The sequence below is a fragment of the Globicephala melas genome, chromosome 7 (assembly GCF_963455315.2).
Source record: "Globicephala melas chromosome 7, mGloMel1.2, whole genome shotgun sequence".
Taxonomy (NCBI): Eukaryota; Metazoa; Chordata; class Mammalia; order Artiodactyla; family Delphinidae; genus Globicephala; species Globicephala melas.
The window spans coordinates 85,962,543-85,988,179 of NC_083320.1; the positions used below are offsets into that span (position 1 = coordinate 85,962,543).

At 41.3% G+C, this 25,637-nt stretch overlaps 1 protein-coding gene across 2 annotated transcripts in view; it reads right to left on the reverse strand.

Annotated features, from left to right (window-relative positions):
• The window catches only part of ARHGAP15 (Rho GTPase activating protein 15), a 622,372-nt gene that overhangs the window by 30,433 nt on the left and 566,302 nt on the right, over nucleotides 1-25,637 (reverse strand). The window contains exon 14 of one of the 2 annotated variants that reach the window (XM_070045860.1): nucleotides 311-436. The exons of the other annotated variant lie outside the window; for it this stretch is intronic. Within the exon in view, the coding sequence (XP_069901961.1) occupies nucleotides 352-436 (85 nt within the window). The 3' untranslated portion in view covers nucleotides 311-351. Of the gene's footprint in view, nucleotides 1-310; nucleotides 437-25,637 lie in introns of those variants that run through there. 2 annotated transcript variants of the gene reach the window in all.

The window sequence follows — 25,637 nt, forward strand, 5'->3', positions numbered from 1 at the left end:
AAGTACTATTAATCAAAATTGACAATACCAATTCCTGTTTGTTGTATCTGAAAGCTACCTTCAGTGGTTATAGATATATTTGTTGAGTTTTAAAACACAGTTTTGAAAAGGAAGAAAAAAAGGTATAGTAACACATGGGATTTTTAGCTTTGGATTTTGGACTACTGATATTTAAACACAGGAAAGATATTCCTAAATGCAATTTGACAAGCAATGCCAAAGATGCCAGTGGTAATTAATTAGCACTTAATTGAGACCACAGAACAACAGGACATAGGAATCGGTACTCAGTGCGATTTCCCCCTTAGGCTCCATCTCATGAGGGTCAGGAGTGTGGCTGCACGCTGAAGGTCAGGAAGTAAATTGAGAGAACACATCGACGCTGGACATTTCATGATGGATCTCCTTCACCCTTTGCTGCTGCTCCCGGCCATCTCTGATGAGAAAACGACTGTGATTGTTTGAAGGGGAAGTCATTGTTCACGCACATCTAAACTAAGGTAAGCGCTGCCCTCACATCCTAGACTAGTTAGGCTGGACACTTCACAAAAAGATAAAACTCATGAATGAGATGTTAACATGAATGAGGGTAGGCCAACATAAAAGCAAAGTAAATTTAGAGTGAACATTTATTTGAAGTTGCTGGCTTTGTTAGTTTATATTCAATTTTTGTAGAAATAAATTTACACCAGGGTTTTTTATAGTTTGGACTTCTATGATGCATGTTAAAGACTTAAAAGACGTTTGGAAATTCAATCTAAGACCATCATACATACTCTCCCAACTCCTCTTCAAACATTGACCCTCTATCTTAATAGATAGGAGTCAACATGCTTTAACAGAGAGGAAAGAACATTCTTACTTCATTATTCCATGGACTGAACAAATGAAAAAAAAAAAGGAAATTAATTCTAGTCTCTGAATACATCTAGAGACAATTTCTGATTGAAAGTTTATGGTAGCTTGTCATATAATACATGAATTGGGAAATAGGTTTGTTAAATTTGCCACAATATTTTTTGAAAAATTAAGTTGGGTCAGTTTTGATTTTTCCATCTTATAGTTGAAATCAGTAACTGAAGGTATAGTTCATTGATGTAACTGGGAAGCGATATCTGGGTTCTTGAGTAACAAATCCTCGATCCACACAGATTATGTTACTTTTGAAGGGTCTTCACTGTCCAAAAGGAGCTTGAATAAAGCACAAATGTCATACATACATCTGGAAGGAGACTCTTCAGGAATCTGCTTTACTTGGTCACACATGCCTGCAGTTAAAACCAACCAGATACCCTTCCTTTCAACACTCCTAGGAAGGGCTTGACTCTGATTCTTTGGAGGTCCTTGAGAATTTGTAGTAGACAATGACATCCACTGACAGAGCAGATGGCAATGACAATTTGGTAAGAAATACGGACTCCTTTTCCCCAACTGAGTTCCTTTCCATGGTTCATTCACGGAACTAAGTTGGTTCCCATGAGAGTCGCCTCAACATCACTGCTCTTTAAAAACAACTGGAAAAATCTGGACAGGGGATTTCTTTCTGAGAATTGAGATACTCATGTGATATGACTGGAGTAGATCAGTGGTTCCCAGCCTCCCTTATCATTAGAAAACACAACTAAGAGTTGGATGGCAACAGAGAGAAATACCATCTGGTAGCCTCAGAATTTGCAATCAAATAAGCTTCTCTTTATTGTCTTGATATTCATTTAGTTAAAAACTTCGAGAAAACCATAACTTTCAGTCTTAGTCAACCTTCCCCTCTGTGTTTTAAAATATCAGTTTGCAAACGTTATGGTATTTGAGGATAAAATCATTTTCAAACTCAGAGATCTTTGTACTGTTTAGTGGGATTAAAAAAAAGATCTATGAAAATCCCATATCTCTTCCGTTGGCCTTTAAACTTTTCTGATTTTAATACGGATAAGCTGCATCTTTAAATACCTTCTAGAACGCCACACATTTCAAATCTTCCCTAAAACACAAGGTCACAATTATAGTCCTATGCTTTAATGAAGTAACACGTGAGGCCTGAGCCACCCACTTCTAGGCAGTGAACATTTCTGAACTTGTTCTGTAAATTGGAGCACCAATTTTATTTTGTTAATTAATTTCATTTTCATTATGTATTAAATTGATTTATACTTCCACCTTATAAATGTATTTTACTGTGTAAAAATACATTACATATAAAAGGTTAAAATACGTTTAAAATGAGTGAGAGGGGCTTCCCTGGTGGCGCAGTGGTTGAGAGTCCGCCTGCCGATGCAGGGGACACGGGTTTGTGCCCCGGTCCGGGAAGATCTCACATGCCGCGGAGCGGCTGGGCCCGTGAGCCATGGCCACTGAGCCTGCGCGCCCGGAGCCTGTGCTCCGCAACGGAAGAGGCCACAACAGTGAGAGGCCTGCGTACCACACACACACACACACAAAATTAATAAATAAATAAATAAAATAAAATGAGTGAGAAAATAAGAGCAAAGGGAAAATAAGGGGTTAGTAGAATATTTAAGGTGCATGCTGTAAAGTTACAAATGCTTGCCAAGTTTGACTCGAGGCTTGTCATTCCCTGTGAGTCATATCACTTCCAGGTAGTCTGCCAGTGACCAACTTAACTGTTAACTTCTGAGAACATTTCTGCTTTCCTTGTGCTGTCTATGTGACCATGTCTGTTCAGAGGCACCAAAGATTCTGAATTTCTTCTTTTTTTTTTCCAAGTCAGATTGGAGCAGGGAACAGTTCCCATATTAGCTTGTCCATTCATACAAATATTTAGTGACTTTTATGTGTGGGTTACTCTGAGAAGGGAAGCAGTTTTGCATAGAAGTTAGCTTTGGATTCAGAAAAACTTGCATTCAAATACTGACCCCACTACTTTTTAGTTGGGTGGTCTACGAAAAACACGTGGTTCCTCTGGATGCTAGATTTTTGGCTCCATAAATGGACAGTAATACCTCCTTTACATGGTTGCTGAATTGAGAGGATGTATTTCTAAATATTCAGGAGAGTATGGGACACGTGGTTGATGCTCAGTAAACTATGTCTCTTCATGCTAGGTATTCTCAAGAACCAGAAAAGAATAAGAATAACTTCTGCTCTACATTCACTATGCTGTATGTATGTGTCAAGCTCCCCTTCACGGCTATGCCTAAGAAGGGCTATGAGTTGAGTAGGGAAAGATCTCCTCAGATGGGGTCAGATCTGTGATCGAGCAAATCTGAATATAGCTGGACACTGAGCCAGATGCTTCAAAGAAGTGGTAGCATCTGGGATGAGCAGAGAGCATAGAGAGGAGTCTGGGAAGGAGCAGAAGAATGTGGGCCAAGCCTTGCAGAGGGGGATGCGGGAGGTATGGGTGGAGCTGACGAGAAAATTCATTCATCTGATGAAGTGACACATTCGTTCACGGAAGTAATGGTTAGAATTCCAGGTAGAGCTAAGACAGTGAGAAAGTACTGACAATTTTATAGAAAAGGGACCTCTGTGATGAAATTACCTTCATCAGAAATTGAAAATCTAAGAACTTTAACTTTAAGAACCATCTAGAGTAATTAGCCAGTTGGAGGTCAAGTGCCTTCAACATAGCTTATTTCCATTTTCCTTTTACCACTAAAGTCAGCCTGGGTTATAGGACCTGCAAACCGGCTAGATGACCTGGGAAAGCACAGGTTTGCTCATCTTTGCAATGAGAGCCTTGGCCAGCTTCCCTTCTGGCACTGACACCTCAAAAACCTATAAGCCATTTCACTCTTGAAAATGAGAATAAAGGTCAGATGCTTGCTATTGCTGCTGTACCTCGACTTGCCTTTTGGACGCCTCTGTTTAAACTTCCAGATGTCTGCAAGAAGTCCTCTGCATGCTGAGTCATTTAAATTTTTGAAAAGGTCTTCTTCTTCCTCTTTTTTTTTTTTCAAGGAGTGGCCTAGGTGTTGACTGGCCTGAAATTCCACAGAACTAAAGACAAAATCAACTCCTTTCCCCACCCCCCAAAACAAAAACCTTCCATACGTGTCTCTCTGTGAAGCCACATTACTACTTCTTGATTTTAAACTCAACAGTTACATTTTTAAAGAGACATCACACTTTGGAATATAAACGTGTGAAATCTAAATACAAAATATAATAAAGCAGCTTGAGCCAAGCCACAATTTGAACTTTGCTGTTGTTTTAATTTAGGGTCGTCAAGCACTTTTGAACTTGTTTCTAGCTGTGCTACTATTCTTTGGTGGGTTTCGAGATGAGGCCAGCCACCTTCCAGGGGCTTAATTCGCTCACTTTTGGAAGATGCCCCATATTTTCCTCTGCTTTGCAGCATCTTTCCTCTGAGGGGCTGGGGATACTTAAGCCTCAAAATAGCCCAATACAGAAGTGTATATAGTCTGTCTGCATTACTGATTTGAGATGGTGAAAGACAAATATTGCATACTTTTCTCTAAGCACAGGAAATGCCCTTTTGTGATTCACTCCCCATGTAGACTGAGAAAGACATATGATTGCAGTGTGTGTTTAGGCCCTTTCTAAGCTCTCTGCCTGGGGATAATGCAGGACTGCTGAGGGTGGTGGCTGCCACCAAGCACAGAGGACCCAAGAAACATTCTCCTCACTTTGGCTACATTGTGGCAGCCCTTATTGTCTGAATTCCTACCTTAGTGTATCCCCAATTGTGTTACTAATGACATTCTTATGGTACAACAACCTCCGTAAAGAAGTTCTCTATACCTGGGGGTGTTTATCTTCTTGGAAAGCCTTCCATTAGAATAGATAGTAATCTGACGTTCCTCTACCTCCCTGACTCTTGCCTCTTCTGATATTTTAAATCCAATTACTGACCTCTATTTTTACCTTCAGGCTTCCTCAGAGGCCCCACCCCACATTCTAGAACACTTCTCAGTTTATGACTTCTCCCTCCCATTAGAACAAAAATTCCTGAACTCATACTTATTTCAGAAAACCTTTGCTGGCTAAATTCAAGACTAGTCAAGATAACTTTCAACATATACTTTCTACAAATGCATTTGGTCACTCTGATTTAAAGCAATCTAAATCCTTATTTCATTAGATTTTTTACTCTGCATCTGGACTATCTCTTCTTTGCTGTGATCTGTCTTAGCTTATAACTTTATTGATGAAACAGGATGTGCCAAACACACTTTTAGACTGCTTTGCGGAGTGCTATGAAAATGTGTTGTTCATTTATCTCACAAACATTTATTGAGCACCTACTATGTGCCAGCCACTGGACCAGGTTCTAGCATTACAGGAATGGACAGCATATATTCACCATCTTGGAAGGCACGTAAAGCAGAAGAGTTGTTTCAGTAGGAGAAGGCAGACTATGCAATAACAATAAAAAGTCAGAAAACAAAAATGAGGTGGATCAGGCAACAGCCCTGTTGGAAAATGTGGGTGGCCAGTGAAAGTTTCTCCAGGGCCTTTTAACTTGATGAAAGACTGTATTAAATTGAATGTCAAGCAGATTTGACCTAGGAAATAATGACCAGTGAACAATATGCAGAGCATGATTGATTTCTATTTCCTGCATCGCTTAATAACCCTTTAAAAGTGTTATTGTAGTTGTCCTTGATTAGGGCAATTCATTTCCATTTTCTGAATTTTAGGTCCAAAACTATGTGCTTGCTTTCTTGCTTTTTTCTTGGTGTGGTTCTTAGTTTATTAGAGCAATGCTATGGAACGGCTCGTTTCTAAATTTCTTCAGCTATATAAGTGGCAGGGTAGCAGATGAGTTTCCTTTCTCTCTCTCTTTTTTTCCTAAATATGCACACACATACAAACACCCACCTTCAGATTTTTTACTGGCACATCAAGGGGGAAACTTGAGCGTCAGTTTAAGGCTGTGTAACTGAGACCATAGCTCTGTGGCTTTGACTGCACTTCCCAGTGCCGAGTAGACTGCTGGGATTCCACAAATAAATAATAAAAATAATAATGATTTTTAAAGCATTTGGAAATGCTGAGTTGAAAGGTGTGGTGTAAGTGCAATGTTTTATTGTGAAAGTGATATCTCTTGCATTATCTTTTCCTAATGGAGGGTGGAAGTAATGGAGGCGGAGGCACTTATGCCTCCAGACCAGGGGTCCCTGAAGGCGGGGTGGAGCTCAGGCAGGCACTGTGGTAACACTTACTGTACTCGGTAACTGCTTCCTTCCAGTCTAGCAAGAAGGTATAAGAAGAGTCACGCTGCTGCTCGTTCTCCTAAACCTTAGAAAGTCATCCTTGTTTCTTACTGATGCAAGAAGTGAATGAGAATCATACTGGAAAAGTACCACAGATTTAATTAATTTATTATTATTATTTTTAATATATTTATATTTATTTTTGGCTGTGTTGGGTCTTCGTTGCTGTGTGCGGGTTTTCTCTAGTGGTGAGCGGGGGCTACTCTTCGTTGCGGTACGCGGGCTTCTCATTGCGGTGGCTTCTCTTGTTGCAGAGCACAGGCCCTAGGCGCGTGGGCTTCAGTAGTTGTGGCACGAGGGCTACAGTAGTTGTGACTCGTGGGCTTAGTTGCTCCGCGGTATGTGGGATCTTCCCGGACCAGGGCTCGAACCCGTGTCCCCTACATTGGCAGGCGGATTCTTAACACTGTGCCACCAGGGAAGCCCATACCATAGATTTTAAAATATTAACTTTAGTTTTAGTTTTGGTCTCAAGTAAACACACATTTGGCAAGGGGCATGTCAGCAGCATGGATATTGTCTTGGACTACGTTATGGGCTGAATTATGTCCTCTCCCCTCTGCCCCCCCCATACACCCCAATTCATATGTGGAAGCCCTAACTCCCAGTACCTAATAATGTGACTGAATTTGGAGATAGGGCTTTTGGTAATTAAGTTGAACTGAGACTGTTGGGATGGGCCTTCATCCAATATGACTGATGTCTTTATAAGTAGAAGAAACTGGGACAGAGAGACGCCAGGGATGCATACACACAGAGGAAAGACCATGTAAGGGCACAATCAGAAGATAGCCATCTGCAATCCAAGGAGAGAGGCCTCAGAAGAAGGCAAACCTGCTGACACCTTGACCTCAGACTTCCAGCATCCAGAATTGTGAGAAAAGAAATTTCTGTTGTTTAAGCAGCCTAGTCTGTGGTATTTTGTTATGGCAGCCCTAGCAAACTAAGATAGTCTGGGATTATCTACATTTAGGATTCACACTGAACCAGACAGATATAGAAAAAGATAAATATTTTCCATACAGTATAGTCTGAGTGCTTTCTCAACTAAGTCCATAACTTTAATTATAAAATGAACATAACCTGTATTAAATTATGAATATGTTAACATATTGAAGGGGGACAAGAAAAATAAACACCAGATTTAGGCTCTATAGGCACTCGAAGGTAGAGTAAAAAAATCTGGTTTCCTTGACCACATTGTCATAATATGCATATATAACAGTTTATTGAATCCAGGCTGTGTAGACAACCAGAAGAACTCTGGCTCCATACTGTCACAATGCATGCCCACAACAAAGACTCTGGGGGAACAGCCCCTTTCATTCGATCCCTCTAAGTATTACCAACATGAGAGCTGAAAACCTTACCTCTGTCTGAAGTATATCTATATATCCATGCATAAGTTATTAACTGGGCTCCCTGGGTTCTGCTGCTGAAACTATCAATATATTCAAATCTCATTCTAGCTACTGCAAAAAAACGGTATGTCAGATCAATGTATTAGTATCTTCTTAGACAAAAGAATCTGGAATTTTTTTTTAAGTTTCTTTCTTATTCCTTGGACTCCAGTTGAAACATAGGTGATACACAGCCTAATAAGGGAAAGTGCTCACCAGGTGCCAGAGTGCAGGGCTGACTGCGTCTATGAAACACTGTTGATTGTGTTTGATATACAGCACTCTTTCGTGAGTATTATGTGCTAAGTACTGTTCTTAGCATCCAATGGCAGAACATTTTAAAAAATTCTTTTAAACTTTCTTAGACATTTTACAGGATGGAAATGACACGGACTGTATCTGAATGCCCTTTAATTGCATATAATGTGACCTTTAATCTATCAGTATTCTCACTTTGGTGGGCTGTGTCTTCTGGACACAAACACAGCCTCAGAGGAGTTGAGAAGCAAACCTTTATTGAGAACCAGCAAGCCAAGTGGAAAACTAGAGAAGTTAAGCCAGTGATGAGAGGGGGTCATCCTTGAGATTTATCCTTTTATATTGCTGCTCTGCATTTCTGGACCCCCCAGTTAAGAGATATATGTAATGACCAGCCCCTACACCATACAGCTTTGCCTGTCTGCTATTGGCTGCACTTAAGGCCTTTTATCAATGACAACAAGCGAAGTAGGTGGTCTTCTACCTCTTTCTAGCTGTAGAAAAAAAAAGTGACATAATTTTTCACAGCCTGAAATAATTGTGGAAGTACAGATACTGGTTAGCATCACTATGAATTATTAGTGGAAAAGTGGGTCTCAGAAGTACGTTACATGTGAAATATTTTTCGTCACTTGAACATGTGCCGTCCAGAGCTGGCCCTGTTCTAGCCGTCACAGGGAACAAACATTTCACATTCACAGATGCTCCCAATTTGGTGCGGTTTGGAGTGTAATTTAGATCAAACGTCTCCATGTAAATGAGTCAGGGTTTCTTAATTAGGTGCCTCTAAAGCAAAACCTTGGACCACATCAGTAGGTGTGGGTGTGGTGCCCACAATACTGGAATCTTTCCTATAGACCAGCCTCCTAGTATCATTCAAATAGAGCTTTTTTTTTTTGGTTGTTTTTCTCAGGCAGTAATAAATCTGCAGATGGCATAGACAGAAAGACGCTACTTCAGAGGAGCTGTCTAAAAACACTGCCTCTTTGGCAAATGCCTTAAAGTAGGTCATTCTGCTGTGATTTAGCTTTTTTCTTTAGATTTGATTGCCAGCTTTTTGTTCCCATTACAAGTAGGGTGCATTCCAGTCCACAGACTTGTTCTTAATTTTTCCAACTGGTATTTGTTTACTAGGATTTGCAGATCTTCCTACAAAAATGGCCAATATCCTGTCACAGCGCTAATCATGCACTTGACCGCAAAGTGAAATGGATCCTGGTGATAATCTGGTGATGCTGAAATATTAAATGCCTTAAACACCCAGTCTTCCCACAGCAAAACTGCATTGATTTATATGGGTCGGTTTGTTGAAATAATTGTCCCATCTTTTATACATGTGAAAAGAAGAGGTGACAGGATGTAAATGGAAAACTTTTACAAGCCATATAGCTGTTTGTATAGATATTCAGGTTATCTGCTTTTATACTTGTCATTGTTTGTGTTTTTTATAGGGGGAAAATCATTGGGTCTCATTTCCCCATCAAGGCTTCGGGATTTACATGCAGAAACCCCTGCAGCATTAATGAGTTACCTGCATAAATCCCCTGGCAATCGATGGGCACAAAGACCTTGTTTTGTTATATTAATTATTCCTCACAGAACCTTGACACTGACATTAAACGAGGCCTTAAAAAATCTTGATGAAGGTCTTAAGGTATCTTTTACTGTTCAAATATTAGCATTGCAAAAACTATGTCTAAGGCATTATTCATTTTGTGGTATCACAGGGAAGGAGGGATTGAAATAAGGAGATTGAGCAAAGGGCCCAGGGGGTGAACTTTCTGGTCTTAACTCTTCACTGCTTGGAGGCCAGTTTTCTTAGGACCAAGTTATAATCCTCAAATTGTGATAATGATTAAAATAAATATTACGATCATCGTGAATACAGGAACTGAGTATGCTGTTTTCTCCAGATTGGTGTTGAATATGGTGTCTTCTCCACAGGCCAAGTTTTGTCTTGGCAAATCGTTGGTGTTTTCAGGTGAATTCCAAAATGTCAGTTAAGAAGACACAAAGAAGAGGGCTCTAGAGAGGAGATGTAAATTATTGGCTAGGTATGTTGCAAGATGGCTTGCTAAGTATGTACTTAACAAACAGACTAGGAAAATGGTTTTATGTGCCACTTTCCTTCTTTCCCAGTAAAGTTCCTTTACTTAGAAGGTCTGGGGAGTGTAAGGCTCTGATTAAGCAAATGCTCTGGTAAAAAACACTTACATTATATTGTCATATGTGGATTAGCAGGACTCAAACAACACAATTAGTATTAAAATTACAATGGACACTGCATTATCGTCCTTCGATAATTCACACGGAACTTTTGAATCGCGAAGGAACTTCAGTTGTCTCTGTGCTGGAGTGTGGTTATAGATAAGTGGGTGGTCATTAGGGATTTCAGACTGGTGAAATGACAGCTAATTGAAATTTGTTTGGATCCTTTCTGAGTGGAAGGTATTTATAATAAGTTATACTAGTTGATGATGCTCTTCAGATTTTTATCATGCTGATGATTCCGAATGATCTGTTTACTTTCTACGGTGTTTCCCTTTGCTGGTTAGTGAATTTACTGTGCTAGTCCCCAATTTGGTGTTTAGCTCTATCCTGCCTCTTCAGGCTCTGAACTCTCTCGGTGAATGTATCCACTCTCATGGTTTGGAATATTTACTCTAAAAAAACCTGATTCCCAAATCTACATTTCCTCCTTTAATATCATACCTTTACTTACCCACTTGCTAAAATGACTTGCTAAGTTCCCCCTGTTGCTCTACCCTGTGCTGGTGACATGGGGCACTAAAGGAAGAAACGATTTCTGCCCTCAAGGAGTTAAAATTAACAACTACCTATATGGAAGGATTAATTAAGATTTTTTAACAGGCTGAGTAGAGCTGTCTACAGTTGCAATAGGAGCTTTGGGGGGCTTCATCTCTTTGGTGCTTTACAGTATATAACAGGAATTTTATTCACCTGTAACTCTGGATTAAGTCCTCTGAGGTATCAGTATCCTAATCTCCTCTAACACAGAAGAGGAAACTGAGGAAGCTGTTTTATCCAAGGTGACAGGGGTAAGGAGTCAGTGACTCAGGATCCAAACTCAGGTTTTCTGACTCTGAATCCAGTGCTATCTCCACTCTCACTTGGATTCAGCACAAGATCAGGTGTCTGGACTGGACTCTGCTTGAATTTCCAATTGCGTCAATCTCTAATAACAGTGTGTAGTCTTGGCTTTTACTTCCTTTATCTCCTTCGATTCGGGGTGTGCACAAACACACACACAAACACACACTACAAGGTAGATAAAGTTAAGCATTATTCCCATGCTAAAGACAATAAAGCAGCAGCTGAGAAGTGAAGCAACAGGCCTAAAGTTATTTGGGAAACTTATACCCAAGCAGGGGGCTGGAATCCAGTTCTTTAGATTCCTTCAACCTATCAGAGGCAAATGCATGAAGAACTTTCCACCCACAAATAACTCTTTCTAATTAGATTGGTAACTGGATAAGTTAGTTTTCCAGCTGGTTTTCTTGTTCTCCTAGAATGTATTCTCAGTGATTCTTTTAAAACTGAAATCAGTTCATGTCAGTCCTGCTCCAAAATCTACAACTGGCTCCCCCTTTCTTTTAACTAAGAGCGAAGACCAGGTCCTTAATTTTTTTATTTTTAACATCTTTATTGGAGTATAATTGCTTTACAATGTTCTGTTAGTTTCTGCTGTATAACAAAGTGAATCAGCTGTATGTATACATATGTCCCCATATCTTCTCCCTCTTGCGTCTCCCTCCCTCCCACTCTCCCTATCCCACCCCTCTAGGTGGTCACAAAGCACCAAGCTGATCTCCCTGTGTCATGCGGCTTCTTCCCAATAGCTATCTATTTTACATTTGGTAGTGTATATATGTCCATGCCACTCTCTCACTTCGTCCCAGCTTACCCTTCCCTCTCTCCATGTCCTTAAGTCCATTCTGTACGTCTGGGTCTTTATTCCTGTCCTGCCCCTAGGTTCTTCAGAACCATTTTTTTTTTACATTCCATATATATGTGTTAGCATGTGGTATTTGTTTTTCTCTTTCTGACTTACTTCACTCTGTATGTCAGACTCTAGGTCCATCCACCTCACTACAAATAACTCAATTTCATTTCTTTTTATGGCTGAGTAATATTTTATTGTATATATGTGCCACATCTTTATCCATTCATCTGTCGATGGACACTTAGCTTGCTTCCATGTCCTGGCTATTGTAAATAGTGCTGCAGTGAACATTGTAGTACATGACTCTTTTTGAATTATGGTTTTCTCAGGGTATATGCCCAGTAGTGGGATTGCTGGGTCATATGGTAGTTCTATTTTTGGTTTTTTAAGGAACCTCCATACTGTTCTCCATAGTGGCTGTATCAAGTTACATTCCCACCAACAGTGCAAGAGGGCTCCCTCTTCTCCACACCCTCTCCAGCATTTATTGTTTCTAGATTTATTGATGATGGCCATTCTGACCAGAGTGAGATGATACCTCATTGTAGTCGTGATTTGCATTTCTCTAATGATTAACGATGTTGAGCATTCTTTCATGTGTTTGTTGGCAATCTGTATATCTTCTTTGGAGAAATGTCTATTTAGGTCTTCTGCCCATTTTTGGATTGGGCTGTTTGTTTTTTGATATTGAGCTGCATGAGCTGTTTGTATATTTTGGAGATTAATCCTTTGTCAGTTGCTTTGTCTGCAAATATTTTCTCCCATTCTGAGGGTTGTCTTTTTGTCTTGTTTATGGTTTTCTTTGCTGTGCAAAAGCTTGTAAGTTTCATTAGGTCCCATTTGTTTATTTCTGTTTTTATTTCCATTTCTCTAGGAGGTGGGTCATAAAGGATCTTGCTGTGATTTATGTCATCGAGTGTTCTGCCTCTGTTTTCCTCTAAGAATTTGACAGTGTCTAGACCAGGTCCTTATAATGGTCTCGGAAGGCCCTGTGTGATGTGGCCTTGTCAACTAGGTGACTCCTCTCCCCACCCTCCCTCTGCTCAAGCCACACTGGCCTCCTTGCTTTGCTGTAGCTTGAAGACACCAAGATGCTGGATGTTCTCTACACATCTCTGGAATGCTTTGACTCCAGGCAAATCCGCCTCACTAACTCCCTCCCCTCCCTCAAGTCTTTTCTCAAATATCCCCTTTGTAATGAGTTCTTCCCCAATGACTGCAAACCACCGGACTCAGGACCCTGGCAGCACCCTTGACCCTCCTCACTCTGCCCCATTTTTACTAGTTCCTTAGCAGCCATTATCTTCTAATATGCCATAGCATTTCCTTGCTTATTATGTTTATTTGTTTATTTATATTATGTGTGTTATGTTTATTATGTAAACTCTGTGAGGGCAAACGTGACTTCTGTAAAGTTTACTGATGATCCTAAGCTCCTAGAACAGTGCCTGTCACATCCTTGGTTCTTAAAGTCCATCAATAACCCAGTTTCTATAAGTGACATCTCCACTCTTCTTTGTTTACAAATTGGACATCCTGGCACTGTCTCAAACTCTTTGCAGTCATTTATCCATCATATCAAACCTATCAGCAAATACTATTGACTCACTGCAAAGCTTCTCTAGAAATTCCCCTCTTCCCACTGAGCTCCTCAGCCAGCACAGGACTAAACTGCTCCTTAGCCTGACTCCAAGCCTCCCTCCCCAAATCCATTTCACATTTGATCCTTCAATGAACTGAGATACTTAAAACAGAAACCAAAGCAAAACTTCTATTCTTCAACTGCTCAATAACCTGCCTTGGGCCCCTATTATCTAAGACTTCAGATTCCGACTTTCCTGCCAGGCCCTACCCATGACCTGGTCTCTCCCTGCACTCAGGTCCCTCCTCCTCCTTTGCTCCCTGTCACATCCTGGCTTCCTTTGGCTTTTCTCAAGTGGAAAAGTGCCAAATCCTACTTGTGTTTCAAAGCCTAACTTCAGGTCCACTTTTCATTGCAGACTTAACTATTTTACTCTACTTCTTCCCATACATGCTGTTTAACAGTTAATTATTCTCTACTCTTTTTCCTAAGTGTTTTGTTCCCTTTTAGATAAGTATCTCTGTAATGGCAGAACTTTATACTTCTTTTATCTTCCTAACCCTCCCCAGTGTGGTATGGAACACAAAGTGGGCACTCCATAGCTACTGCTGATTCACTGATTGATACTTATATTCTTCTGTTTCTTGTGTGTGTGTGTGTGTGTGTGTGTGTGTGTGTGTGTGTGTGTGTGTATGCTTTACTGTGCTGGCTTTAGATAGCTGAACATTTCAAATGATATATTCTGAATGATGGCAAGTAATAAGATTTTTGTAGCTATACTGATGAGCTACATATTAGGATAAATGTATATCTAAACTCCAGCCTTATCTAGTTTAAAGCGTGTTTACAGCATGTCTAAATGTAGGAACCCATACTGATTTCACCAGGGATTAATTGGGTCTTGCTTTTAAGCATGTGTGTGTTTTTGTGTGTGTGTGTTTCCATACATCTAAAGTGAATTCTATCATTAAGAAGTCACAAAATATGTAGATATTAGTATAAAAAGCACTTGGGAAATAACTAAAGAATATAATCAATAATCCACCCAACAATTAAGTCTTTAACAGTACATGCAGACTTTAGCATGGAAGCCTCCACAGCACACGGCAATAAACTAAGTTTGCATAATATAAGCTTAAAATGGCCCATTCTTTGATGTTTTTCAGCAACGCTGATTTTATTTTACAGGGCTCTGCAGGAAGATTATTACTCCCTTCACTGTCCATTGGTCAAGCTTTGAGGGTCTGCATTCTGCCATCGTGTCTTCTCTTGACTCACCTTGAAAGACAGACAGTTTTCGTTCTCGGGAGGTCATCTTAGACCACTGCTGGCTGGTGTGTCTCTGCTACAGCACCAACCAGTGAGTGGAAAATGCTACACTGTTCAGAGTGGGCATCTCATTCATGAAACATGTTCAGGGGCCAAATTCTGTGCCTCTCCCCATCCTCTAATGGCAGAAGCCATTTTAGGAGTGAGTTTTACGAGTGGATTGGATTCGTTACTATTTTGAACTCTCCAAGTTTCTGCTTCCTTTAGTTCCTAGGACAAATGAAAGTGAGCCTGATTATTCTGGGTGCTAAGTCTCATTTTAAAGTCCTCTTTCTCTTTGTCCAGCCTCTGCCCTCTTCCCTGCAAGAAATGACTTCTAAAAGTTTGGTTCCCGGACAGCAGCACCTGGGAGCTTGTTCTCGATGCAAAATCTCAGACCCCATTCCAGACCTCTTGAATCAGAATCTACATTTTTAACAGGATCTCTAGGTGATTTAATTGATAAGCACCTTAAAGTTTGAGAAATCCTGAGCTAGAACTTTCTGCAACGGTTAGGCAGCCATCGTGTTGACGACAAGACTAGCAGGTGGTGGAGCTCTCACAGTTCCCATCGTCCACCACTGGACCCCCCTGGATGTCCTCCACCATTTAAATCCCCCTCCACTCTACCTCTTCAAAGCTTGTTTCCTGAGAAGGCTGAACTAGTCACACAGCACGAGGCACAGGCACACCTGCACAGATAGAGGGCACTCTTTCTTCCAGCCAGTTAGTTGATACCATTAAGCCCTTCTGATGGAGCCTAGGTTGTGAGAGGTGAGGCGTTTTGGATGGGCCCCAGGATGACAGCTTTTACCATTTGTGGTCACTGATGTTCCCGTGGTGCTTTTTGTGAGAGAAGGGGTTGTTAACCTCAGTGTATCCTGGCTGACTTCCAATCTGCATAATTGCATTCAGCCTACCTAAGTCTGCTCTCTAGTTTCAATTAAGTAAAGTATTGTTCACTTCTTGTACTAAACTGCTGTGTTGTGTGGCTACAGACTGCTAATTAGCTGGTTTTTTTCAGGTGACTGCATTCGTGACGAACAAAACGTCTCTCTCTGGCTATCTCCCTCTCCAGTCCCGCTATCTCCGCGGCCACCAGCCCACACAACCTCATGCCTGTTTTCTTCTATATCACCATTTCTTGGATAAAAGTGCTTTGGGATCAGAAATTACTAGAATGTGACAGTGAACCTTTCTTTACTTTCTCTATGTAGCCAACTGCTTCTTAGCTTACCTAGCCTATTGTAGGGTGTTGGAGGGGAAACTCAAGCACAGAAAGGCAAGAATGTGATGAGGGGTGGATAAAACAGGCCTTCCTCTGCCAAGATGAAAGGTAAATGCCTGTGATTGCCAGGGAAGTATGAATTACTTTAAGAGCCTGGCACCCTAGGAATTGGTTATTCTCAGTGTGATATGAATGGAGAGTGAGGTCAAAGAGAATGGGGCGTGCATTTTATTTCTCTTTTCCCACTAGTTAGAAAAATACAGCTGGACATGTAAACCAGCCATAAAATACCTCACTATCTCTGTGGGGGATGTTTGACCCTAAACAGGAAATGTGGCCCCGGGAGAGTGAACGGAGTCCCTTTCTGATGAATCAAAGGTCAGTACCAAGGGAGCACTTGCAGCTCTGGAATGGCAGCCGGAAATGAAAGGAAGTGGAAAAAAGGTGGGTGAGCAGGGAGGGGACAGAGTTGTGCTCTAATCAAAGAGGAGATGCATTTGAGGGTGGAATTTTTCTGGGATGTAAAATGACTGCTCAAAAAGTGTTCAAATGGGAAAAAGAACCCAGATTTAGGTAAAGTATCACACTTTGCATGTGTAAAGTATCACACTCTGCATGTCTTTTCACTATGTGAGGACATTTATCCTGTTTTGATGTCTAAGCTCAGAGACACAAATCAATTAGATAAAAATTCCTTTAGGGCAGGAGTAATTTCTTTTACCTTTTCATAGCCCAAACACTACGCGCTAAATGAATTCATGAATGAATGAATGAGTGAACTCACTGACAAAGGGAAAAATATTTATTAAGAGGTATATGTTGACTGGGAGTTCACGGAGGGTAGGAAAGAAAATGCTTTTAGCTCTCCGGGTGCCAGCGCCCATGTCTTGCCTACTCCTCGCTATGGCCCTGCCCCGAAGTGTTCTACTTGTCTCTCAGAAAGTGGGAAAGAAAAGAAGATCAGGGGCTTCCTGAATCTCATCAATGGACTCACCGAACGCCTATAACAGATAGGCTGGTTTGCATACCCCTGCGAGGAGAGGAGGGGCAGGGCTAGAACCACAAAGTTGGGAGTGAAAGTCAGACTAAGGGAAGTGAACATTCCCAGATAAGGGCAGAGAGATTGATAACATAACTGAATGCAGTTCCCAGATGCTAGGAACTGATTGTTTTCCTGGTAAAATTATCCTTATTTCCAGCTCAGCGTCTATCACGTGAGAGGCACTTGATCTGTTATTTGTATAAAGAATAAATGGGGAGATGGATGACGTATTTGGCAATGCTTTGAAGGTGAAAAGAGTTCTCAGAGTGAGGGGCAGGAGGAAGAATTTGAGGAGGAGGGTGATATTGGGAGAAAAGGCAGAAAATAGAAAGGGGAAAATGTCAGCGAAAAGAGTCTGACAAAAGAATGTATGACACAGAGGAGAAGAAATTACTAGAAGTGAGGAAAAGTAATCTCTGTACAAAGGGCAATATTTAGTATAAAGCTTCTAAGTTCTGAATGTATTTCCAACTTCCTTTGTACACATTAACCTGAGGAAAAATTATAGACCAGAAAATGTCACTGAGGCAGAGATTAAAAAAACTTTAAAAAGCCTAATCTTCAATTCAAGCTCTACTGTTTTGTAGATGATTTCAAAGATTTTCCCAATGTCCTGATCCAAACAGCCCCTAAATTCATTTCCTTGTCCCCCAGAGGCTCTCATTCCAGGTAAGCCTGTGGTTTTAGCTGCGGACCTCTTCAGAGTCAACTGTGGGTTGAGTCTGCCACTGGCCACAGACTAATTATTACTTATGGTTGAGATTTCCTTCTGTCCATTACTAAAGCCCAGTCTTTTCTCAGCACAGCCAATACAGTCTTGGGATCTGAAATCTCATATACAATCTGCACTTTTTCCTGCATGAGGCAAAACCCCCCAGCAACGTGGAAATGTGCAGCTACCCCATGCGAACTATTCCTGGATGTCACCCTGCAGCTCTAATTTCTTCTTTCTCCTCTGCGTTTTGGGTGCTGCAGCCGGACCTGTCAGCACCTTGTCACGGCTTCCTCGTGCGTGGGCTACCATCGGATTCTGTGTTCTTAACAATTATCCGTAAAAAACCCCACAGAATCCTTCACAAGTAGAACAATTTATTTACATTAACAGATAAAAGAGAAAAAAAAAGAAAGCTACTTTAAAAATTTTGGTGTCCTGAAGCAGGAGCTATTTGTAAATGCTGCCGTGTGGCCTCCTCTTTTCCAGTCCTGAGATGCTCTTTTGTTCATGGTGTGACAAGGATGCAGGGAGCCAATTTGATTTAACTAAATAATACACAAATGCCAGGAATACTTTCATATCTCGTGTACAGACCAGAATAAATTACTCTGATGGAATGTTTTGTTTTCTTTTCAGGGAACAACCCCGCAGATTACAAGGAGCTAGGCTGACAAGGAGTGGCTAAGAAACACTATTAAAAGTCACCTATTTTAATGTAGGGCTAAATGACGGAGGATTTCACTCGGGTTCAAAAGACAGAGGCCTGGAGAGGAAGTTGACAGGCAGACAGCAGTGAGAAATTAGCCTTGTCCTGGAATTCTTATGGGCAGTGGGGAGAAAAATAAGTCCAACAAGAAATGAAAATAAGGGAACTAGTTCTCAGAATTAAAGGTGAACCGAAAGGAATTGGCAGCTGTCTGGACATGCCAGCCAGAGGGGCCACGGTATCTGATACACGTGACAGACCAAGAGACAACTGCAAAGCTCCCCAAACAACTCGCCTGAAGGGCTTGCCAGGAAGCCAGATGCTGCTTCTGGAAGAATATCTTCCGTGGTTGGGCATCTGGGTTCAATGCTTTCCATTTAAGGAGGAGAAAGAAGGTGGAAAAAGACAGCACCATCACTGCCTTTTAAAAAAATGTGTTTTTTCTACACACACACACACACACACACACACACAAGCATTAATAAATATGGTCATGGAACTTGGTTTTAAAAAGGACCCCCCAAAATAAAACTTTTCTCAGTGCTTTTTAGGTAGAAAGCAAGCTGTTAGAGGGAGAGAGAGAGAGAGAGACAGAGATAGAAGGACAGACACCAAGAAACCCCTTATTTAAATATGTCACTATACTAATTAGGTTATTTTATTTAAAAGATTGGGATTATAGCTGATGTTCAATTTAAAAAGTTATTCAAGTGATGGGCCTGTGCCTCTATCACAGTTGGCCTCTCATTCTCCCTCTTTCTTCCCTGGAAACAATCGAGTATTGGTGTTGGCAAGGAAGCAGAGTGTGGTCTAGTGGACTGGAAATCAGGTGACCTGAGGTCTGGTTGATTTTTTTCCCCCTTCCACTTTGAAGTTATGTGTCTCTGCTCCATAAAACAGGAGAACCAAATTACTTTATACACTTTTTTTTTTTTTTGCCTCTCACTGTTGTGGCCTCTCCCATTGCAGAGCACAGGCTCCGGACGCGCAGGCTCAGCGGCCATGGCTCATGGGCCCAGCCGCTCCGCAGGATGCGGGATCTTCCTGGACCGGGGCACGAACCCGTGTCCCCTGCATCGGCAGGCGGACTCGCAACCACTGCGCCACCAGGGAAGCCCTCTTTATACACTTAATAGCACAGGTCAAGTTTTTGTAATCATAATTTTTTTCCTTGACCTGATGCTAAATAATTCAAGGTAGTAGGAAGTCAATATTGGATCTGGAACAAAAGATGGACAGGGAGATTGGCTGATATGATAGGAGACAGGAGTGATAGAGATTCTTTAATTTAGTAGTAAGAGTACTCACAGAAGGTATAGAACTAAGTTTTGAAATTCCAAGATCTCTTACAAATCCAAGATGATCAAGAAATCAGAAGAAATGGCAATCCCACCCTGGGCTGCACTAATTGATCTAAAGGGCTCCAACACTGGTCTGTGGTCACAGATTCCCTGACCAAGACTCACTCAGCAAGGTCAGCTTCCCTTAGCTCCCATTCATCATTATACTCCAGGCTTCCTAACTTGCAGTCTTAGTGATAATATTGCCTCTTTTACAATTAAAACTGCTCTTCTCTTCATCACGATGAAAAGATAAATATCAGGTGAGGAGAGAGAAACTTGAGAAAAACAATTTACTTAACAATAACCTCAAAATGGAATATTCCCTAGTGCTAGTCTGAAGTATATCAAGTTTCCAAGATTACAAGCTTAAGAAGTTGATCTTAATTGGAACCACCAATGGCTATTAGATGTTCATCTTCTCTTCAATGAGTTCATGTGATTCCATTTGTTCAGCAAAGACCATTGAGTATCTATAACGTGTGGAACACTGTATTAGGCTCTGGGGATATAGCAAGAATCAAAATGATACAAATTCCTGCCCTCCTGGAGCCCAAGCACTAACGGTAGAAGGGACCAGGTCATAATTTCCAACTTTATCAATGTTTCCAGGACCTGACTATACTAAAGAACAAATTTTCTTTCTTCTGGATTACTATATATTCATTCCTATGGCTTTTCAGAAGCCAAAGGATGAATGTTAGAATAGGAGATCACATCACTAGAAATTCTGCCCAATGTCCCATTACCATAAGAATTTTCTAGGTCTTGTGGAAGCAATAGTTTTAACCACAAAATATAATACCTCTGGTCTCACCATGTTTTCTATTACCAGGCATGCTAGTCTCAGACCCCTTTCCCAGTATCCCTTCCTCTGGCCACTTCTTCAATGGGGACACCCTCAGGAGTCTGTCCTCAACTCTCTTCTTTTTTTTTTTTTTTGCGGTACGCGGGCCTCTCACTGTTGTGGCCCCTCCCGTTGCGGAGCACAGGCTCCGGACGCGCAGGCTCAGCGGCCATGGCTCACGGGCCTAGCTGCTCCGCGGCATGTGGTGTCTTCCCGGACCGGGGCACGAACCTGCGTCCCCTGCATCGGCAGGCAGACTCTCAACCACTGTGCCACCAGGGAAGCCCTCAACTCTCTTCTAGGTTCACACCTTCCCTCACCCCAAGGCCATCTTTAAACTGATGACTCCCAAATTCATACCTAGATTCCAATCAACTTTCCTGCATTCCCAACATATGTTTCTTATTCTCTAATGGAATATGAGCAATGACCAAATCACATCATGTCCAGAAAATTTCAACTTCTTTTATGTCTCCAATTTTCTCCTTTTGCTCTGTTTGAGTTAAGGGTATCACCATTCAGCTAGTTCAAAACCTGGGTGCCATCTTGGAACCTTCCTTCCTCTTAACCTCTTACATGCACTCAGTGAGCGTGTTCTATTGAATCGACCTTCTCCATGCCTCTTGTATCCATTCCTTTCCCCCACCCCACACTCCCTTACTATGGGATCTCTGACTTAGACATTATACCAGCCTCTTAACTGGTTCCACTACCTCTAGCGTTGCCCTCCTTATAAACACAAATCACATCACCTCATCTGCCTGCTTCAGACCTTTCAGTGATTTACCTAACATCCACAGAATGAATTTCAAACTCCTTAAGCAAAGCATATGATGTTCATCACAATTTAGCTCTAGTTTACTACATTCTGGGCTTATGTCCTATCACCTCTTTCATGTTTCCTAATTCATCATTCCAGAGGAGTCAGCATGTCTTTACCACACTGTGGTTCTCCTTCTTCCTGCCTCTTTATACACAGTCTTCCCTCTGCCTGTAGCAGGCCTTTGTCTGCCAAACTGACCTCCTTAAAGATAGCCATGTCTTCTCCTCTGGGAGGCATTCTTTGGTTTCTCTAGGCTAAATTTCAGCTCCTGCTTGGTGCTCTCATACTGTCTTGTGATATCTCACCACATTTATTATAATTGTTTATTAATTTATCTACCCTGGGAAACTATAGGATAAGGGAGGGTAGGAATCTTTTTTATGTCTCTGGTATCTGGGTGAAAGGTCAGTAAACTGTTTCTGTAAAGGGCTGGATAATAAATATTTTTGTGCAACTTGTTACAGCTATTTAATTCTTGCCACTGTAGCATGAAAGCAGCCATTGGCAATACATAAACATATAGGTGTGCGTGTGTGTTTCCCAATAAAACTTTGTTGATAAAAGTAGGCAGCAGGCTGGATGTGGCCCATGGCCATAGGTTGCCAACCTCTGATCTGGTCCAGTGCCTGGAGTACAGTAGGCACTCATTTAAGACTTCCTAAAGGAATGGGTGGATAGGACTTCACAGTTAACAAATATTTTCTCAAGTGTGAATTTATTTGACCCATTTCACATATAAGCAAAAGGGAGGGTTAGAGACATTAAAGCTTTTCCTAATGTTGTACAGTTTCTAAGGGCTGAGGTTGGGACTTGAGCCTATGTCTTCTGATTCCAAATCCTTGGTTCTTTCCATTAGGTGAAAGGCCAAGATTCACAGTGGAGAAGGGTGAGGCAAATTAAAAAATTTACCTCTTATGAGGGAAATACCCCCATAAGGTGAGCCACCGCCAACAATAGAGAAGACAGTGATAAATGGTCAGTAGCCATTTTAAGTTTTGTTTTGTTTTTTATTATTCAGTGGTTAACTGTTAACATTCAAATGTTAAATCAAAAGATCTAAAGTAATTTCACTCCCATCTTAAAAACCTTATCTCCCAAAGCCTTCCTCTAGAACAAGGATCCACCACTGGAAGGATCATTGAACTTAGTCCCCAGCTCACAAACCTTATAAATCCCATGCCAAGATGTCTCCTAAGTAGATGACATTTTAATGATTACTACAGGGAGTTGGGAACTATTGCTTCATCCTCACTATCAGAGTAATTAATTTTCTTAACTACAGGCCAAATTCTGCCACGGGAGTCCAGTTGAGAAATTTCAGGCCCATAGGAAGTACATTAGCTCTTCAAAGTGATTAGGGTGCCATTTCAAATACACAAGCAAAGGAGCTATTAGGCTTCTGGCTTGTTTCAAACAACTTGCAGCCCCTGTTTCTCAGGGAAAAAAAAAAAAAAAAAAAGAAAGAGAAAAAGGGAAAATAACAATTTGCTAAGGTTCTTTATTTTCCAGTAAAAACACCCATGGCCTGCAAGTCATTGGATATCAGGTATTGTGGCTGGGTGAGAGACCAAAGTGTACAGAAAAAGGGTGGAATGCCAGAAGGCAGCACAGAAAAACACAGCCTGCTCCAAAGCACCCCAGAGCTGAGCCTTCAGAGGCCTGACGGGAGGCAGAGCCTCACCAGCCATTGCTCTTGACCAGAGAGAAGGGTGCGGGCTCATGGGCTTTCCAGTCCCTCTCTGGCCATGTCTCACCCCCCTCCCCACAAAATATCAGAAACGCTCCCAATGCCATTTTAAAGACAGAGCGGATGAATTATTTCCTCACCATTGTTTCCTCATACAACCCCTATATTTCTAAGTCATCATCATTTGAGTTGCCTCTGACATGCTTTTGTAGAGTATTTATTTAACATCCATGAAGACCACAGAGAAGCTTTAAATATCGGTTTACTCTCACAAAATAGCCACAGCTCAACAGTTTCGCCTTTCAATGAGGCATTCAACTGGCATGCTTCCATGAGACTTGTCTATTCACCTTGGAATTCTATGAACAGCTGGACGATTTTCTTAGCGTCAGTGCTCTCCTTTCAGCCTATTTTACAAAGTGCAAGTCTCCTATAAGAATGTTTATTTGCATCTAAAATCTGCAGCAAATATATTCTTCCAAGGCTATTTTTGAAAATCAACGAACGACATTATTTTATGTCACCTCTAAAAGCCACCCATCTCTAAGACATTTTGACTTTCTCTGGACAATATATACCTATGTGGGAATTGAATGCTCTTTTATATCCTCCCCCCACCCACCATCAAACATTTGAGATTGTTTTGGCTTCCAAAACGCATGCCACAAAGTAAATCTGGATAACAAGTTCAATTTAGCTGGGGGAAAAATATTTTTGTATTTATCTTCTAAGTTTTCTGTAATTCTCATGTATTACTTTTATCCCGGAAATAAAAATGTGAGAAAAGACTTCAGCAATAGCTAGGACAGCTTACTTATAGGAACGGCAACAGGAATTCTAGAACTTGAAAAGGTCAGTGTCCATTCTAGGTGGATATGTAGCTGATAAAATTCTAGGAGTGTTTACACTGGGGATTTGAGGCATAGGGTAAGGCCCTACCAGCTCCAAATTAGCTCACTTACCAGGCTTCCACGTGGCCAGTGTGCTGTTCTGCCTGGTAGGAAATTCTCACTGTGAGAACCATTCTGATAAGTCAGACAACAAGAAGAGAACCGTCCCTAGGAAACTGCTGTGATGGGAGGCTCTGGGCAGGAAGCAGAGGAGGACCTGTGTCCTTCTCCAGCGTTCCCACGCCTGCCTAGAAGTCAAGCGGACCAGACTTTCTTATCAGCAAGCTACAACTCCGAAGGTGAAAATAGTTGGATTTGAGAACACGGGACAAGATTCAGATCAGGTTGATGGAGAGCTGGCGACAGTACAGAATTGGGCAGGGGAATTCACACAGGGACTGGGCAACACATGGAGGCGTCACGTGGTTTGTCGAACATGTGAAAACAGCCTCACTGGGACTAGGGGAAACTGGCTGAGTCAGGCCAGTATAGCAACTCAGGTTTTGGCAAAAGATTCTGTGGTGGGGTAAAGAATTTTCTGGAAGCCAGGAAATTTGGCAACCCAGCCTCTGCAATTCTTCCTATATTTATTTCATTAGAAATAATTTTACATTTCTCTCCCTATAAAAATAAGACATGTTGATGTCTGATGCTTAACTAGAACCAACTATGTGCTAGGTATTGTGCTGGACTCTTTAAAAGGATTATTCCTTTACTCCTCACCACAGAAATAGGTCCTATTATGATCCCTGTTTTGCAGATGAGAAGAAGGAAGCTTAGAGTTAGGTCAGTTCTAAGTTACATGCCCAGTAAGTGGCAGGGCCAAGGCTCACATTCATTTCTGCTTAACTCCAAAGTCTGTTCTCTTTACCGGTTCTCTTAACCTCAATATCTCTTTCTATCCCATTGTTAGGAGAGAAAAAGAAACACACAAAGAAAAAAAAAACTTTCGGGCTTCCCTGGTGGCGCAGTGGTTGAGAATCTGCCTACCAATGCAGGGGACATGGGTTCGAGCCTTGGTCCGGGAAGATCCCACATGCCGCGGAGCAACTGGGCCCGTGAGCCACAATTACTGAGCCTGCGCGTCTGGAGCCTGTGCTCCGCAGAGAACAAGAGAGGCAGCGGTAGTGAGAGGCCCGCGCACCGCGATGAAGAGTGGCCCCCGCTTGCCACAACTAGAGAAAGCCCTCGCACAGAAACGAAGACCCAACACAGCCATAAATAAATAAATAAATTAAAAAAAAAACTTTCATTGTTCAACAACTCTAAGAAATATTAACATCTCAGCAAATAGCTTTACAGTCTTTTCTAGATGCACAACTTTCCCACATATTTATACTCTCCTTAAATATATAAAATATTGTATCCCTGACTTTATTTAACTTAATACAAGCATTTCCCTAATTAAGAAAACAATTAGCTGTGAACCACATTTTATGAAGCTCATATGATGTACCATGTTCTATATAACCTTCCCCTATCACTGAACACTTAGGTTGTTTCCAAGTTTCTACCAGTGAAAATAGTAAAATTTTATCTGCATAAAGTGGCCTCATCCCCCAGCATTACTTAGGATAGGGTCCTAGCAATTAAGATGATTGGCTCAAGAGGCATGAAGATTGGAAAGGTTTTCATTCTTGAGCTATATTA